The sequence below is a fragment of the Lepidochelys olivacea genome, assembly GCF_965140295.1.
Source record: "Lepidochelys olivacea isolate rLepOli2 genome assembly, chromosome: 24".
NCBI lineage: Eukaryota > Metazoa > Chordata > Testudines > Cheloniidae > Lepidochelys > Lepidochelys olivacea.
This window is the reverse complement of record NC_140434.1, coordinates 2,393,383-2,410,813: the sequence shown is the minus strand read 5'-3', so window position 1 is coordinate 2,410,813 and position 17,431 is coordinate 2,393,383. Positions and strand designations below refer to the sequence as shown.

General features: G+C 44.6%; 2 protein-coding genes across 2 annotated transcripts; both read right to left on the bottom strand.

The window, feature by feature from the left end:
* Window positions 1–531: 531 nt before the first annotated feature.
* LOC311512219 (uncharacterized protein) lies at window positions 532–3,266 on the bottom strand. The gene is made up of 2 exons (XM_084613317.1): window positions 3,161–3,266; window positions 532–1,782 (listed from the first exon to the last, which is right to left on the bottom strand). The coding sequence occupies exon 2, from the start codon at window positions 1,764–1,766 to the stop codon at window positions 1,140–1,142; it is 627 nt and encodes a 208-aa protein (XP_084469443.1). The 5' UTR covers window positions 1,767–1,782; window positions 3,161–3,266; the 3' UTR covers window positions 532–1,139.
* Window positions 3,267–11,853: 8,587 nt separating this feature from the next.
* On the bottom strand, window positions 11,854–14,589 carry LOC311512755 (uncharacterized protein). Its single transcript, XM_084614101.1, has 2 exons — window positions 14,484–14,589; window positions 11,854–13,105 (listed from the first exon to the last, which is right to left on the bottom strand). The coding sequence occupies exon 2, from the start codon at window positions 13,087–13,089 to the stop codon at window positions 12,463–12,465; it is 627 nt and encodes a 208-aa protein (XP_084470227.1). The 5' UTR covers window positions 13,090–13,105; window positions 14,484–14,589; the 3' UTR covers window positions 11,854–12,462.
* Between the last annotated feature and the right edge of the window lie 2,842 nt (window positions 14,590–17,431).

Sequence of the window (17,431 nt, the reverse complement as noted above, 5' to 3'; positions counted from 1 at the left end):
CTACTGCGCTATGGGTTTTTACACCACTCTGTAAAGTGCAAAGGCAGCAGGGCCTTAAAGGTGTATGGGACCTACATTTGTAGTGACTTTCCTGCCTCTTTCCAATGCCAGAGGAGTGTCACAAGACTTTAGTGTCAAGGAGAATCAGGCTAGGTTCTCTCCTATCCAGGAATAAGGAGCGTTTCTTTAAGCCTTTTAACTTTCTAACAGCAGCTGCATAACGTAGAAACTTTTTGATCTTCAGCTTTTGTTGTGTTTTCGTTACGTTGTGACAGACCAGGGTGAAACAAGGAATTAACAATGGTGGCAAACAGACTTGATTGTCAAACTCTACAGCTGTGATCTTTTAATATCTCGAAAAGCTTCCACATCGCTATGAACCACTTAAAGGGCTTTAATCTCCTATCACTCCATGCCTTCGAAAGTTGCAACTTGAGAGGTGTCTGGTGCTGCCTGCTCTACAGGGATGAATTTCATGCAGCAGGATTTCTAAACAAGGAGGGAGGAACAAGGAAAGCCAGAAGACCGATATTACGATGCAGCATAGTTTTTAATGAGAATGAAATTTGCAATACACAGTTACAGATAGAAATAATACACAAGAGAAAGAAGGTATTTCACGTGTTTCCAGAGGGGCTGCGACTGAATGAAATTTGCAATACACAGTTACAGAAAGAAATAATACACAAGAGAAAGAAGGTATTTCACGTGTTTCCAGAGGGGCTGCGACTGATCACCCGCTTCCTTGCGATGCATTTGAGGCGAGATGTTGTTTTTCCTTTTTCGCAGGTGCAGAGTTGGACAAACAAATTAAAGCGATAATAAATACAACTGATGCCTGTTTTAAGGCCCCTGTTTCCTTCACACTGAGGGGTAAGTGCAAACAGCCTGAGTGTAATTCAGAATGAGTCCACATGTGACTAAGAGACTAAGCACGTGGTTGGGAAAGCATTGGCAGAAAAAGTTTAAAGCATAACATTAGAAATGGGTCTAGGAGACAAAGGCGCTGAGCAGACACAGCTCGCGATGAATTCAAGTGGAGCCATGCCTGCACAGCGCTTCTGAAATCTCCATCTGAATCTGTAGCTTGTTCTTCATTTCCTGGTCTTTTTTTTTTACCATTGATATTCCTGCAAGGTTTAACATGGTGTACAGCTTCCACTCAGGTACCTATGGCAAGATACCCCGGAACCGGATAATCCTCCATAACCGTAACCTCCCCCGTAACCACACAGTCCACCATAACGGCCCCCATAACCGCACAGTCCGCCATAAGGGCCCCCGTAACCATAATGGCCCCCGTAACCACACAATCCCCCGAAACCACCCCCATAACCATACAATCCCCCGTAACCGCACAGTCCACCATAACGGCCCCCGTAACTACTCAATCCCCCGTAACCATAACGGCCCCCATAAGCACCTAATCCCCCGTAACCATACAATCCTCCGTAACGGCCTCCATAAGCACCTGATCCCCCGTAACCATACAATCCTCCGTAACGGCCTCCATAGCCGTACAATCCCCCCAAACCGAATGAACCCCCGTAGCCGGCTCCGACCACAGGTGCTCCTACAGCTGCCACTTCACTCTGCTGAGGGAAAGTGCTGAGAATTGGTCCCGGGATGGTCACGACAACGGGTGATGGTCTGATGACCACTTCAGAGTCAGGGCACTGCCTAACACATGGCTCGTTCCAGCTGCCAGAAACTGGACTGGGCTGGGCCACCCCGCATTCTGGATAGCACAGGCTGGAGCAAGACATCTTTCTGTGTGCAAACCTGAAACACACAACAAAACATAAGAAGATAAGAATGGCCATACTGGGTCAGATCAAAGGTCCATCAAGCCCAGTATCCTGTCCTCTGACAGTGGCCAATGGCAGGTGCCCCAAAGGGAAAGACCAGGTTATCATCAAGTGATCCATGCCCTGTCACCCAATCCCAGCTTCTGGAAAACAGAGGACACCACTCCTGCCCATCCTGGCTCATAGCCATTGATGGACCTATCTTTCATGAATCTATCTAGCTCCCTCTTGAACCCCATTATAGTACTGGCCTTCACAACAGCCTCTGGCAAGGAGTTCCAGAGGTTGACAGGGAATAGAGTAAAGAAAAGGTACTAGTGTCAGTGGAAGAAAAGACTCAAAACTCGGTTACTCTTGCAGTGATGTCGCTGTGGGGCCCAAGAGAGAGAAGGAGTGGATTTAGTCCCTATGTTTGTGGCTGCGTATTGGTCCCTATTTCCTCTTTCTATGCCTCTTATCCACTCACAGTAAACTTCCCTCCCAACAGGCCCATTTGAACCCTTCTCAATGACTTTGTCTGAAAAACCAGTAAGAGTAACTATTTCATTGACGGACCCCCGGGATTCGGTGTCCATTATAGACATTGCTCAAAGAGAACATGGCTGGGATACTGCTATCATTTGCTTTCCTTTGAAGATTCAACCTCTGCATTCAAACCAGTTGAGTCCAGTGCCAGAATGTGGCTCTTTGGCTTTCTAAACCTTGGGAGTCACGAATACTTGTGGATGAATAAACAGAAACTTTTCTTTTCTTCAAATAAATCACTAAGGACAAGATCCTCAGCTCTGGTAAAATGGGTTCAGGTCCACTGACTTCTATGGAGCGACAATAAATTATACCATCTGAGTATAAGAATCTTCAATGGGTATTTCTGCTCATAAGAACATTGGAATTGCTAGACTGGATCACACCAGTTGTCAGCTTAATAATTCTCCTGCCTCCAATAGTGAGGAGTAACAGCTACTTCCAAATAAAGTAGAAGACCCCTAAATTGGCCATGTATGGAATAAACTGGGAAAGTTTCTTCCTAATCTAGCCAAGCAAAAAAATGGCTAAGAAACTTTCTAAAATTACTTTAGGAAGATTTAAATGCCCGAAATCAATTTCCAGTTATTAGGAAATATGTTTCTCAGTTGCATTTGGTGCTCCTAAAATCCCCACCTTTGGCTTCAAATCATGGATCCACCACAACCAGCTACTGATTGTCTACACAAGATAATTATGTATGGAACAACACTCTAATCCCTGATAAAAATCACAGAGCGTACATGCAAGATTCAGTCTTAAATGGAAATAGATCCTACTGTGACACCTCTTGATGTTAGAAAGAGTTTGATTCAAATTGGACTTACCCAGTTGACCGAGGAGCTGAAGTGTGGAGAAGTGTTTAGAAGGACCCTGAGTTGTGAGCGCTTTTATACAGTGTCTAGGACTGCCTGGAGGATCTGTGATGCGTTTGGTACAGGAAGTCCCATTTAGTTACCAAACAAAGTTGCATGCCTCGGTAAATCCTTCTTTTGATGGAGCTGTTTTCTCAGGGTTTGGGAGTATTGGGCTAATCTCAGCCTCAAAGGGAGTGACATGCACGTTGCAATCTGCATTCCTAGTATCATTCCAGTGACTCTCTTGGTGCTGCAATGAGCATGCATGTCAAGGTGATTCAGAATTGCATCAGTAGCACAACTGGCTGTCCTGAACAGATATCCCCTTTGGTCCTTTCAGTTCATGCAGGTCATTGTTAGGGGCATTCTACAGTTCATGATAAACTTGCCAGGAAGCAAAGATCCATTTTTCTGCTTTCTCACAAGCTCCATCCCCAACGGGTCAGATCCAATTCCCTTTGAAAACAATCGGAATCATTCCATTGCCTTCAGTGTCTTTCCTGTCATGACCTTAAGTCTCAAATTCACTTTTTGGCAGGGGGATAGTACGATGCCTGTGGACAATTTTAGCCCCACTTCAAACTTTCAAACTACCTCTGAGTAGGGACTTCAGTGGAGCATGGGCCTTTGTGTTGGCCCTCTGCCCAGAGGTGAATTTCACCTTACGATGATTAAACCTTGACCTAACATAGGACCGCCACTTGTGTCACCAATGGTATCTCAAAGGGTTTTCTAGACCAGATTTACTCATGGGTCCATGGAAGGGATAGGGGGGAGCTGAAGGAAGCAGTGCTCTTTTCTAGAAAGGTTTTCAGTTAAATCATTAAATTTGTACTCTGTTAGAAACCATAGAATCATAGAATATCAGGGTTGGAAGGGACCTCAGGAGGTCATCTAGTCCAACCCCTTGCTCAAAGCAGGACCAATCCCCAACTAAATCATCCCAGCCAAGGCTTTGTCAAGCCTGACCTTAAAAATATCTAAGGAGGGAGATTCCACCACCTCCCTAGGTAACGCATTCCAGTGTTTCACCACCCTCCTAGTGAAAATGTTTTTCCTAGTATCCAACCTAAACCTCCCCCACTGCAACTTGAGACCGTTACTCCTTGTTCTGTCATCAGCTACCACTGAGAACAGTCTGGAGCCATCCTCTTTGGAACCCCCTTTCAGGTAGTTGAAAGCAGCTATCAAATCCCCCCTCATTCTTCTCTTCTGCAGACTGAACAATCCCAGTTCCCTCAGCCTCTCCTCATAAGTCATGTGTTCCACTCCCCTAATCATTTTTGTTGCCCTCCGCTGGACTCTTTCCAATTTTTCCACATCCTTCTTCTAGTGTGGGGCCCAAAACTGGACACAGTACTCCAGATGAGGCCTCACCAATGTTGACTAGAGGGGAATGATCACGTCCCTCAATCTGCTGGCAATGCCCCTACTTATACATCCCAAAATGCCATTGGCCTTCTTGGCAACTCATATCTAGCTTCTCGTCCACTGTAACCCCTAGGTCCTTTTTTGCAGAACTGCTGCCGAGCCATTTGGTCCCTAGTCTGTAGCGGTGCATGGGATTCTTCCGTCCTAAGTGCAGGACTCTGCACTTGTCCTTGTTGAACCTCGTCAGATTTCTTTTTGGCCCAATTCTCTAATTTGTCTAGGGCCCTCTGTATCCTATCCCTACCCTCCAGCGTATCTACCGCTTCTCCCAGTTTAGTGTCATCTGCAAACTTGCTGAGGGTGCAATCCGCACCGTCCTCCAGATCATTTATGAAGATAGTGAACAAAACCGGCCCCAGGACCGACTCTTGAGGCACTCGACTTGATACTGGCTGCCAACTAGACATGTCCCACCAGCCACAGGTTATGTTGCATAAAACATTCCTGCAAGAACCAGAATGTTGTTTTAAGTGTAAAATATATCTCTAGGAGTGCATTCTATATCCAGGGAAGAAGGCAGAAATGTCCTCCTTTGACTTTAAGGCCCTGCACCTCTTTCAGTTTGAAGCAACTCTGCGGATTAACGCCAAGGGAGCCCCTTCGTTTTCCTATAAATACACCAAATGCAAAATTACATTAGAATGAAAATGAAATATCCCCAAATTCTTTGGCTTTGAATCACGACCTGATTAAAGGAATGACATGAGAGCCCGTGGCCTCTATTTTTTTTTTAAGTGACTCTATTACTCATTGCAGAGGCGTCTAATCCCAGGAACAATTTATTAATCTTCTAAGAATACAACCCTTTTTATGTGTGAAACACCAATACGTGTTTGTCAGGTGCTTTGGAATCTTGCGTTCTGCGAACGCCGAAAAACTTCCACCCGTAACAACCTTACTATCCTTGTTTTTTTTGGCATAGAACAAGAGGCACGTGGAGGTGAAGGTCACACGGGGGTCAGTTCCAGAAACAGAAATACAACCCAATAGTTCTGACTCCTCGTAACACAGAGTAAGTTCGAGGTTCACCCCTGTTACACGCTGTTACAAGACGACATTAGTAATATCTCTTGCTAAAAAATGTGTACATCCTTGGATCTAAGCATCAACAATGAAAAAAAGACTAACGTTTGATACACTTTAATTGTTTCTTCTTTACACTTGAGGACAACACTTCTCCAAAGGAATTACAAGTCTCGCAATTTCTATCTTTTCCTTGGCGGTGGTAGCATTGCAAATCATAGTATATCATTCAAGCATCAAAAACTCGCTATCTAAGGAACTTGGGCAGTGAATTTCAACCTACAGTGATTCAATGAAGGGATTGACACTGCTCAGGTTAGAAGAAGTGGCATTGGGGGTGTATTTTCTACTTTACAGATCATTCCAACTACAGCTGAAAAGCTTTCTGCAGAATGCCCTAAACGTATCTTCCAAAAAAAGGGTGTCACAGGGATGGAGCACGTGCTTAGCCCGTGGTAGGAGGAGTCAGAAGTATTGGGCTGTATTTCTGTTTCTGGAACTCATACCCGTGCAACCTTCACCTCAATGTGCTTCTTTTTTCTCTACCTAGAAATCAGGGATAGTGAGGATGTTCAGACTGGAAATTGTTCAGTGTTCTTTGAACTGAAGATTTCAAACCACCGAAGAACACTCATTGGTGTTTCATAAATGCAAAGAGTTGTATTCTGAGACTATTATTAAATTGTTTTGGGATTAGAAGCCTCTGCATTCACTAATAGAGTCACTTGAAAAAAATAGAGGCCAAGGTTTCTTGTGTTATTCCTTTAATCAGGTCATGATTCAAAGCCAAAGAATTTGGGGATATTGCATTTTCATTCAAATGTAATTTTGCATTTGGTATTTTTTAAAATTATTATATAGGAAAATGAAGATGCTCTCATGGTGGAAATCAGCACAGTTGCTTCAACTTCAAAGCAAGTCCTTGCGAAAACGTTCTTTGAAAGTTTAAGGTAACCTGACTGCTCTAACCTGAGCAGTGTCAATGCCTTCATTTAATCACTGTAGGTTGAAATTCACTCCTGGGCAGAGGGTCATCACAAAGGCTTGTACTATACCTAAGTCCATGCTAAGACATAGTTTGAAAGTTTAAAGTAGAACTAAAGTTGTCCATAGGCATTGTTCGATCCCCCCGCCAAAGGGTGAATTTGAGACTTAAGGTCATGACAGGAAACGCACTGAAGGCAAAGGAATATTTCCAATTGATTACAAAGGGAATTGGATCTGAGATGGGGATGGAGGTTGTGAGAATGCAGAAAAATAGCTCTCTGCTTCCAAGCAGGTTTATAATGAAATGTCCAGTGCCCCCAAGAATGACCAGTATGAACAGAAAGGACCAAAGGGGCTATCTGCTCAGGACAGCCAGTTGTGCTACTGATGCAGCTCTGAATCACCTTGACATGCATTCTCATTGCACCACCAAGAGAGTCAGTGGAATGACACAAGCAATGCAGACTGCAACGTGCATTATTAGGATTAGTCCAATAATCCCAAACCCTGAGAAAACAGCAGGTTCAAAGGGAGCATTTACCGAGGCATTATACTTTGTTTGGTAACTAGTTAGGACTTCCTGTACCAAATGCAACGCAGATCCTCCAGGCAGTCCTAAAAACTGTATAAAAGGATTCACTGCTCAGGTCTCTTCTAAACGCTTCTTTGGACTTCGTCTCCTCGGTGAACTGGGTAAGTCCAATTGGACTCAATCTCTTTCCAACACAAGAGCTGTCACAGTAGGGTCCATTTTCATTTTAAGACTAACTCTTGTACATACTCTCTGTATTTTTATTAGGGACGAGGGTGTTTCTCCATTATCGTCTTTTGTAGTTATTCACTTGCAAGTGCTGGTGGATCCATGATTCGGAGCCACAGGTGGGGATTTTAGGAGCACCATATGCAATTGGGAAACATATTTCCGATTAACTGGAAATAGAATTAGAGCATTTAAATCTTTAAAGTAATATTAGAAAGTTCCTCAGCCATTTTTCTCTGGGATAGATTAGGAAGAAACTTCGCCACCTTAGGCCATAAATGGCCAATTCAGGGGGTCTTCTTTATGCTGAAGGAGCTGTGACTCCTCACTGTTGGAGCCAGGAGAATTATTAAGCTGACAACTAGTGTGATCCAATCTGGCAATTCCTACATTCTTATGAGCAGAAATGCCCACTGAAGATTCTTACACTCAGATGGTGTAATTTAGGGTCGCTCCATGGAAGTCAGTGGACCTGAACCCATTTTACCAGAGCTGAGGATCTTGTCCTTAGTGATTTCTTTGGAGAAAGGAAAAGTTTCTGTTCCTTCCTTAGCAAGTATTGGTGACTCCCAGGGTTTGGAAAACCAAAGAGCCACACTCTGACACTGGACTCAACTGGTTTGCATGCAGAGGTTGAATCCTCAAGGGAAAGGAAAAGATCAGCATTATCCCAGCCAAGTTCTCTTTGAGAAATGTCTATAACGGTCACAGCATCCCAGGTATCCTTCAAAGAAATAATTACACTTATTCCAGGCGGTGTTTTTAGACAGGTCACTGAGAGGGCTTCAAATGGGACAATTGGGAGGTACATTTAGTGTGAGTGGATAAGAGGCAAAGAAAGAGGAAATAGGAACAAATATATAGCCAAAAAGATAGGAACTAAGTCCACTCCTCCTGTCTCTCTCGGGCCCCACGTAGACCTCACTACTACAGTAACTGAGGTTTGAGTCCTTTCTTTCACTGGCACATGTACTTTCTTTTTACTCTACTCCCTGTTGTGTGTTTCAGGTTTACCTCCATCACAGAAAGATGTCTTGTTCCAGTCTGTACTATCCAGAATGCGGGGTGGCCCGGCCCAGTCCAGTTTCTGGCAGCTTCAATGAGCCGTGCGTTAGGCAGTGCCCTGACTCCGAAATAGTGATCAGACCATCACCAGTTGTCGTGACCATCCCAGGACCAATTCTCAGCAATTTCCCTCAGCAGAGTGAAGTGGCAGCTGTAGGAGCACCTGTGGTCGGAGCCGGCTATGGGGGTTCATTCGGTTTGGGGGGATTGTACGGGGGCTATGGAGGCCATTATGGAGGATTGTATGGTTACGGGGGATTAGGTGCTTACGGGGGCCGTTATGGATTCGGGGGATTGAGTGGTTACGGGGGCCGTTATGGTGGATGGTGTGGTTACGGGGGAGGTTACGGTTATGGAGGATTATCCGGTTCTGGGGTATCTTGCCATAGGTACCTGAGTGGAAGCTCTACCCCATGTTAAACCCTGCAGGAATATCAATGGTAAAAGAAAAGACCAGGAAATGAAGAATAGGCTACAGATTCAGATGGAGATTTCAGAAGCGCTGTGCAGGCATGGCTCCACTTGAATTCAACGCGAGCTGTGTCTGCTCAGCGCCTTTGTCTCCTAGACCCATTTCTAATGTTATGCTTATAAACTCTTTCTGCCAATGCTTTCCCAACCGCGTGCTTAGTCTCTCAGTCACATGTGGACTCATTCTGAATTACACTCAGGCTGTTTGCACTAACCCCGTAGTCTGACGGAAAGAGGGGCCTTAAGACAGGCATTAGTTGTATTTATTATCACTCGAATTTGTTTGTCCAACTCTGCACCTGCGAAAAAGGAAAAACAACTTCTTGCCTCAAATGCATCGCAAGGAAGCGGGTATTCGGTCGCAGCCCTTCTGGAAACACGTGAAATACCTTCTTTCTGTTGTGTATTATTTCTTTCTGTAACTGTGTATTGCAAATTTCATTCTCATTAAAAACTATGCTGCACTGTAATATCGGTCTTCTGGCTTTCCTTGTTCCTCCCTCCTTGTTTAGAAATCCTGCTGCATGAAATTCACCCCTGTAGAGCAGGCAGCACCAGACACCTCTCAAGTTGCAACTTTCGAAGGCATGGAGTGGTAGGAGAGTAAAGCCCTTTAAGTGGTTCATAGCATTATGCAGGCTCTCTGCACAGGGGTGGAATTCTTCCTTGCATCATCTGTTTTGCAAAAAGTCTTTTCCTCCTAAGTCTTACACAGATTTTCACCTTAAGAATGTAAATATTTCCTTTCATTTCAAAAAGACCAATCACGTGCTTCATGGAAAGTGTCTGTGTGAGTCTTTGCTGGATAGCCACCCAGATTTTCGGAAGGAAAAGAATACTGGCCACCCCTAAAGACAAATGACATTACACCAAAGTCATTTGCAGCAGTCAGGAATCTCCTCTGTGATATGAAGAGATTAGTACACTGACCATTACTTCAGTACAAGAATCTAATGGTGTTTTAGGAAGCTGTTCCTCCTTGCACTCCATATTACCATTCTTATGTAAACCCCCCTGCCTGTACCATAGCTTGATATTGCAGGAACTGCGCATAGCAAGTTTGCATTTTCTACTATGTTTTTCTTCAACATTTTCGTGGGTCTCAGTTCCCGGAAAATGAGGATTTTGCACTAATCAAATTTTTGATTTGACAACGCAAAAGAAAAAAATGTATCCAGACCATCCCGGCTCTTCAATGACATGATGTAATACTCACACAGTGAGGGGAGATTTAGCCATCTGCCACCGGGTGTTATTTAAGGGTAACACAGCTCTATTCTTCAATGTCATACCATACCTATTGACCCCTCCTTGGAAGGGAAGAACATAGGCATTGCTGCAGCAGATCAGGCCTCACTCCCACAGTGGTGAGTGCCCGAGACTTCACAGGGAGGTGCAAGAAACCCAGCAGAACACAGGCATGGGATCACCTGCCCACAGAGGAACTTTTTCACTATCCCCCGTCAATCCGATCTGCCCCCACGGACGATTGGACGATGCCCTGAAGCACAAGAGTTTATATCCCTGCCAATCTTGAAGAAATGCAGTAAATCCATCTCAGTCACTATTTCCTCCAGAGTACTGTGAGCACCATTCTCTCTGCATCACCAAGAGAAATGTCTGAGGGCATCCCTCTCTGTAGAGATACACCAGGATCAATAACAAATTTAAAGCTGCAGCGTTAAAGACCTGAATTGCACAGGAATAAATCTTTTTGCCATTAAGCAATGAGCCTTTCACCCCCAGATCACAGCTTCATTGAGAACAAATACCCGAATTTCGCCCATCTCCCTCTCTAAAATATTCTCAGTCCTTTCCCTCAGGAAAGCACAGTGGGATCTCCAGCAGCAGCTGACACTGGAGGTGGTGATGGGGACGTATGTGGTGATAGAACCTTATACCGTTATGGAGGCTTATGTAGTTGGGGGGTCCCTTTGGTTCTGGGACATGACATGGTTATCGGGATTCATATGGTTAGGAAAAAGAAAAGGAGGACTTGTGGCACCTTAGAGACTAACCAATTTATTTGAGCATAAAAGATTCTGTGGTTACAAGGCACTTTATGGTTGTGGGAGGAATATAGTGTTGTGGGGATGGTGATGGGGCCATGGGTACCTTAATGGAAACAGTGGGCTCTGTTAAACCCAGTAGGCATATGCAAAGAAAAAGGAAGAACCAGGAAATGAACAGCAAGATACAGATTGATGGTTTAGCGCATAGGCCTGTCTTTGAGAAGTCCTGAGTACATCGAACTCTTTGTGAAATAACAAAAGAGCTCCACTTTATCAGCACCTCTGCAAACATGCCGAATGTTTCCCATCATTCACAGGATGGGTCTTCTAATGCCTTCCTGGCTATGCGCTTCCACTGTTATCAACACAGTGGGCCTGATTCTCTACTGCGCTATGGGTTTTTACACCACTCTGTAAAGTGCAAAGGCAGCAGGGCCTTAAAGGTGTATGGGACCTACATTTGTAGTGACTTTCCTGCCTCTTTCCAATGCCAGAGGAGTGTCACAAGACTTTAGTGTCAAGGAGAATCAGGCTAGGTTCTCTCCTATCCAGGAATAAGGAGCGTTTCTTTAAGCCTTTTAACTTTCTAACAGCAGCTGCATAACGTAGAAACTTTTTGATCTTCAGCTTTTGTTGTGTTTTCGTTACGTTGTGACAGACCAGGGTGAAACAAGGAATTAACAATGGTGGCAAACAGACTTGATTGTCAAACTCTACAGCTGTGATCTTTTAATATCTCGAAAAGCTTCCACATCGCTATGAACCACTTAAAGGGCTTTAATCTCCTATCACTCCATGCCTTCGAAAGTTGCAACTTGAGAGGTGTCTGGTGCTGCCTGCTCTACAGGGATGAATTTCATGCAGCAGGATTTCTAAACAAGGAGGGAGGAACAAGGAAAGCCAGAAGACCGATATTACGATGCAGCATAGTTTTTAATGAGAATGAAATTTGCAATACACAGTTACAGATAGAAATAATACACAAGAGAAAGAAGGTATTTCACGTGTTTCCAGAGGGGCTGCGACTGAATGAAATTTGCAATACACAGTTACAGAAAGAAATAATACACAAGAGAAAGAAGGTATTTCACGTGTTTCCAGAGGGGCTGCGACTGATCACCCGCTTCCTTGCGATGCATTTGAGGCGAGATGTTGTTTTTCCTTTTTCGCAGGTGCAGAGTTGGACAAACAAATTAAAGCGATAATAAATACAACTGATGCCTGTTTTAAGGCCCCTGTTTCCTTCACACTGAGGGGTAAGTGCAAACAACCTGAGTGTAATTCAGAATGAGTCCACATGTGACTAAGAGACTAAGCACGTGGTTGGGAAAGCATTGGCAGAAAAAGTTTAAAGCATAACATTAGAAATGGGTCTAGGAGACAAAGGTGCTGAGCAGACACAGCTCGCGATGAATTCAAGTGGAGCCATGCCTGCACAGCGCTTCTGAAATCTCCATCTGAATCTGTAGCTTGTTCTTCATTTCCTGGTCTTTTTTTTTTTACCATTGATATTCCTGCAAGGTTTAACATGGTGTACAGCTTCCACTCAGGTACCTATGGCAAGATACCCCGGAACCGGATAATCCTCCATAACCGTAACCTCCCCCGTAACCACACAGTCCACCATAACGGCCCCCATAACCGCACAGTCCGCCATAAGGGCCCCCGTAACCATAATGGCCCCCGTAACCACACAATCCCCCGAAACCACCCCCATAACCATACAATCCCCCGTAACCGCACAGTCCACCATAACGGCCCCCGTAACTACTCAATCCCCCGTAACCATAACGGCCCCCATAAGCACCTAATCCCCCGTAACCATACAATCCTCCGTAACGGCCTCCATAAGCACCTGATCCCCCGTAACCATACAATCCTCCGTAACGGCCTCCATAGCCGTACAATCCCCCCAAACCGAATGAACCCCCGTAGCCGGCTCCGACCACAGGTGCTCCTACAGCTGCCACTTCACTCTGCTGAGGGAAAGTGCTGAGAATTGGTCCCGGGATGGTCACGACAACGGGTGATGGTCTGATGACCACTTCAGAGTCAGGGCACTGCCTAACACATGGCTCGTTCCAGCTGCCAGAAACTGGACTGGGCTGGGCCACCCCGCATTCTGGATAGCACAGGCTGGAGCAAGACATCTTTCTGTGTGCAAACCTGAAACACACAACAAAACATAAGAAGATAAGAATGGCCATACTGGGTCAGATCAAAGGTCCATCAAGCCCAGTATCCTGTCCTCTGACAGTGGCCAATGGCAGGTGCCCCAAAGGGAAAGACCAGGTTATCATCAAGTGATCCATGCCCTGTCACCCAATCCCAGCTTCTGGAAAACAGAGGACACCACTCCTGCCCATCCTGGCTCATAGCCATTGATGGACCTATCTTTCATGAATCTATCTAGCTCCCTCTTGAACCCCATTATAGTACTGGCCTTCACAACAGCCTCTGGCAAGGAGTTCCAGAGGTTGACAGGGAATAGAGTAAAGAAAAGGTACTAGTGTCAGTGGAAGAAAAGACTCAAAACTCGGTTACTCTTGCAGTGATGTCGCTGTGGGGCCCAAGAGAGAGAAGGAGTGGATTTAGTCCCTATGTTTGTGGCTGCGTATTGGTCCCTATTTCCTCTTTCTATGCCTCTTATCCACTCACAGTAAACTTCCCTCCCAACAGGCCCATTTGAACCCTTCTCAATGACTTTGTCTGAAAAACCAGTAAGAGTAACTATTTCATTGACGGACCCCCGGGATTCGGTGTCCATTATAGACATTGCTCAAAGAGAACATGGCTGGGATACTGCTATCATTTGCTTTCCTTTGAAGATTCAACCTCTGCATTCAAACCAGTTGAGTCCAGTGCCAGAATGTGGCTCTTTGGCTTTCTAAACCTTGGGAGTCACGAATACTTGTGGATGAATAAACAGAAACTTTTCTTTTCTTCAAATAAATCACTAAGGACAAGATCCTCAGCTCTGGTAAAATGGGTTCAGGTCCACTGACTTCTATGGAGCGACAATAAATTATACCATCTGAGTATAAGAATCTTCAATGGGTATTTCTGCTCATAAGAACATTGGAATTGCTAGACTGGATCACACCAGTTGTCAGCTTAATAATTCTCCTGCCTCCAATAGTGAGGAGTAACAGCTACTTCCAAATAAAGTAGAAGACCCCTAAATTGGCCATGTATGGAATAAACTGGGAAAGTTTCTTCCTAATCTAGCCAAGCAAAAAAATGGCTAAGAAACTTTCTAAAATTACTTTAGGAAGATTTAAATGCCCGAAATCAATTTCCAGTTATTAGGAAATATGTTTCTCAGTTGCATTTGGTGCTCCTAAAATCCCCACCTTTGGCTTCAAATCATGGATCCACCACAACCAGCTACTGATTGTCTACACAAGATAATTATGTATGGAACAACACTCTAATCCCTGATAAAAATCACAGAGCGTACATGCAAGATTCAGTCTTAAATGGAAATAGATCCTACTGTGACACCTCTTGATGTTAGAAAGAGTTTGATTCAAATTGGACTTACCCAGTTGACCGAGGAGCTGAAGTGTGGAGAAGTGTTTAGAAGGACCCTGAGTTGTGAGCGCTTTTATACAGTGTCTAGGACTGCCTGGAGGATCTGTGATGCGTTTGGTACAGGAAGTCCCATTTAGTTACCAAACAAAGTTGCATGCCTCGGTAAATCCTTCTTTTGATGGAGCTGTTTTCTCAGGGTTTGGGAGTATTGGGCTAATCTCAGCCTCAAAGGGAGTGACATGCACGTTGCAATCTGCATTCCTAGTATCATTCCAGTGACTCTCTTGGTGCTGCAATGAGCATGCATGTCAAGGTGATTCAGAATTGCATCAGTAGCACAACTGGCTGTCCTGAACAGATATCCCCTTTGGTCCTTTCAGTTCATGCAGGTCATTGTTAGGGGCATTCTACAGTTCATGATAAACTTGCCAGGAAGCAAAGATCCATTTTTCTGCTTTCTCACAAGCTCCATCCCCAACGGGTCAGATCCAATTCCCTTTGAAAACAATCGGAATCATTCCATTGCCTTCAGTGTCTTTCCTGTCATGACCTTAAGTCTCAAATTCACTTTTTGGCAGGGGGATAGTACGATGCCTGTGGACAATTTTAGCCCCACTTCAAACTTTCAAACTACCTCTGAGTAGGGACTTCAGTGGAGCATGGGCCTTTGTGTTGGCCCTCTGCCCAGAGGTGAATTTCACCTTACGATGATTAAACCTTGACCTAACATAGGACCGCCACTTGTGTCACCAATGGTATCTCAAAGGGTTTTCTAGACCAGATTTACTCATGGGTCCATGGAAGGGATAGGGGGGAGTTGAAGGAAGCAGTGCTCTTTTCTAGAAAGGTTTTCAGTTAAATCATTAAATTTGTACTCTGTTAGAAACCATAGAATCATAGAATATCAGGGTTGGAAGGGACCTCAGGAGGTCATCTAGTCCAACCCCTTGCTCAAAGCAGGACCAATCCCCAACTAAATCATCCCAGCCAAGGCTTTGTCAAGCCTGACCTTAAAAATATCTAAGGAGGGAGATTCCACCACCTCCCTAGGTAACGCATTCCAGTGTTTCACCACCCTCCTAGTGAAAATGTTTTTCCTAGTATCCAACCTAAACCTCCCCCACTGCAACTTGAGACCGTTACTCCTTGTTCTGTCATCAGCTACCACTGAGAACAGTCTGGAGCCATCCTCTTTGGAACCCCCTTTCAGGTAGTTGAAAGCAGCTATCAAATCCCCCCTCATTCTTCTCTTCTGCAGACTGAACAATCCCAGTTCCCTCAGCCTCTCCTCATAAGTCATGTGTTCCACTCCCCTAATCATTTTTGTTGCCCTCCGCTGGACTCTTTCCAATTTTTCCACATCCTTCTTCTAGTGTGGGGCCCAAAACTGGACACAGTACTCCAGATGAGGCCTCACCAATGTTGACTAGAGGGGAATGATCACGTCCCTCAATCTGCTGGCAATGCCCCTACTTATACATCCCAAAATGCCATTGGCCTTCTTGGCAACTCATATCTAGCTTCTCGTCCACTGTAACCCCTAGGTCCTTTTTTGCAGAACTGCTGCCGAGCCATTTGGTCCCTAGTCTGTAGCGGTGCATGGGATTCTTCCGTCCTAAGTGCAGGACTCTGCACTTGTCCTTGTTGAACCTCGTCAGATTTCTTTTTGGCCCAATTCTCTAATTTGTCTAGGGCCCTCTGTATCCTATCCCTACCCTCCAGCGTATCTACCGCTTCTCCCAGTTTAGTGTCATCTGCAAACTTGCTGAGGGTGCAATCCGCACCGTCCTCCAGATCATTTATGAAGATAGTGAACAAAACCGGCCCCAGGACCGACTCTTGAGGCACTCGACTTGATACTGGCTGCCAACTAGACATGTCCCACCAGCCACAGGTTATGTTGCATAAAACATTCCTGCAAGAACCAGAATGTTGTTTTAAGTGTAAAATATATCTCTAGGAGTGCATTCTATATCCAGGGAAGAAGGCAGAAATGTCCTCCTTTGACTTTAAGGCCCTGCACCTCTTTCAGTTTGAAGCAACTCTGCGGATTAACGCCAAGGGAGCCCCTTCGTTTTCCTATAAATACACCAAATGCAAAATTACATTAGAATGAAAATGAAATATCCCCAAATTCTTTGGCTTTGAATCACGACCTGATTAAAGGAATGACATGAGAGCCCGTGGCCTCTATTTTTTTTTTAAGTGACTCTATTACTCATTGCAGAGGCGTCTAATCCCAGGAACAATTTATTAATCTTCTAAGAATACAACCCTTTTTATGTGTGAAACACCAATACGTGTTTGTCAGGTGCTTTGGAATCTTGAGTTCTGCGAACGCCGAAAAACTTCCACCCGTAACAACCTTACTATCCTTGTTTTTTTTGGCATAGAACAAGAGGCACGTGGAGGTGAAGGTCACACGGGGGTCAGTTCCAGAAACAGAAATACAACCCAATAGTTCTGACTCCTCGTAACACAGAGTAAGTTCGAGGTTCACCCCTGTTACACGCTGTTACAAGACGACATTAGTAATATCTCTTGCTAAAAAATGTGTGCATCCTTGGATCTAAGCATCAACAATGAAAAAAAGACTAACGTTTGATACACTTTAATTGTTTCTTCTTTACACTTGAGGACAACACTTCTCCAAAGGAATTACAAGTCTCGCAATTTCTATCTTTTCCTTGGCGGTGGTAGCATTGCAAATCATAGTATATCATTCAAGCATCAAAAACTCGCTATCTAAGGAACTTGGGCAGTGAATTTCAACCTACAGTGATTCAATGAAGGGATTGACACTGCTCAGGTTAGAAGAAGTGGCATTGGGGGTGTATTTTCTACTTTACAGATCATTCCAACTACAGCTGAAAAGCTTTCTGCAGAATGCCCTAAACGTATCTTCCAAAAAAAGGGTGTCACAGGGATGGAGCATGTGCTTAGCCCGTGGTAGGAGGA

What these genes read in the sequence shown, in the direction of transcription:
- LOC311512219 (XM_084613317.1), bottom strand. Translation starts at nt 1,766, where the DNA reads ATGTCTTGCTCCAGCCTGTGCTATCCAGAATGCGGGGTGGCCCAGCCC.
- LOC311512755 (XM_084614101.1), bottom strand. Translation starts at nt 13,089, where the DNA reads ATGTCTTGCTCCAGCCTGTGCTATCCAGAATGCGGGGTGGCCCAGCCC.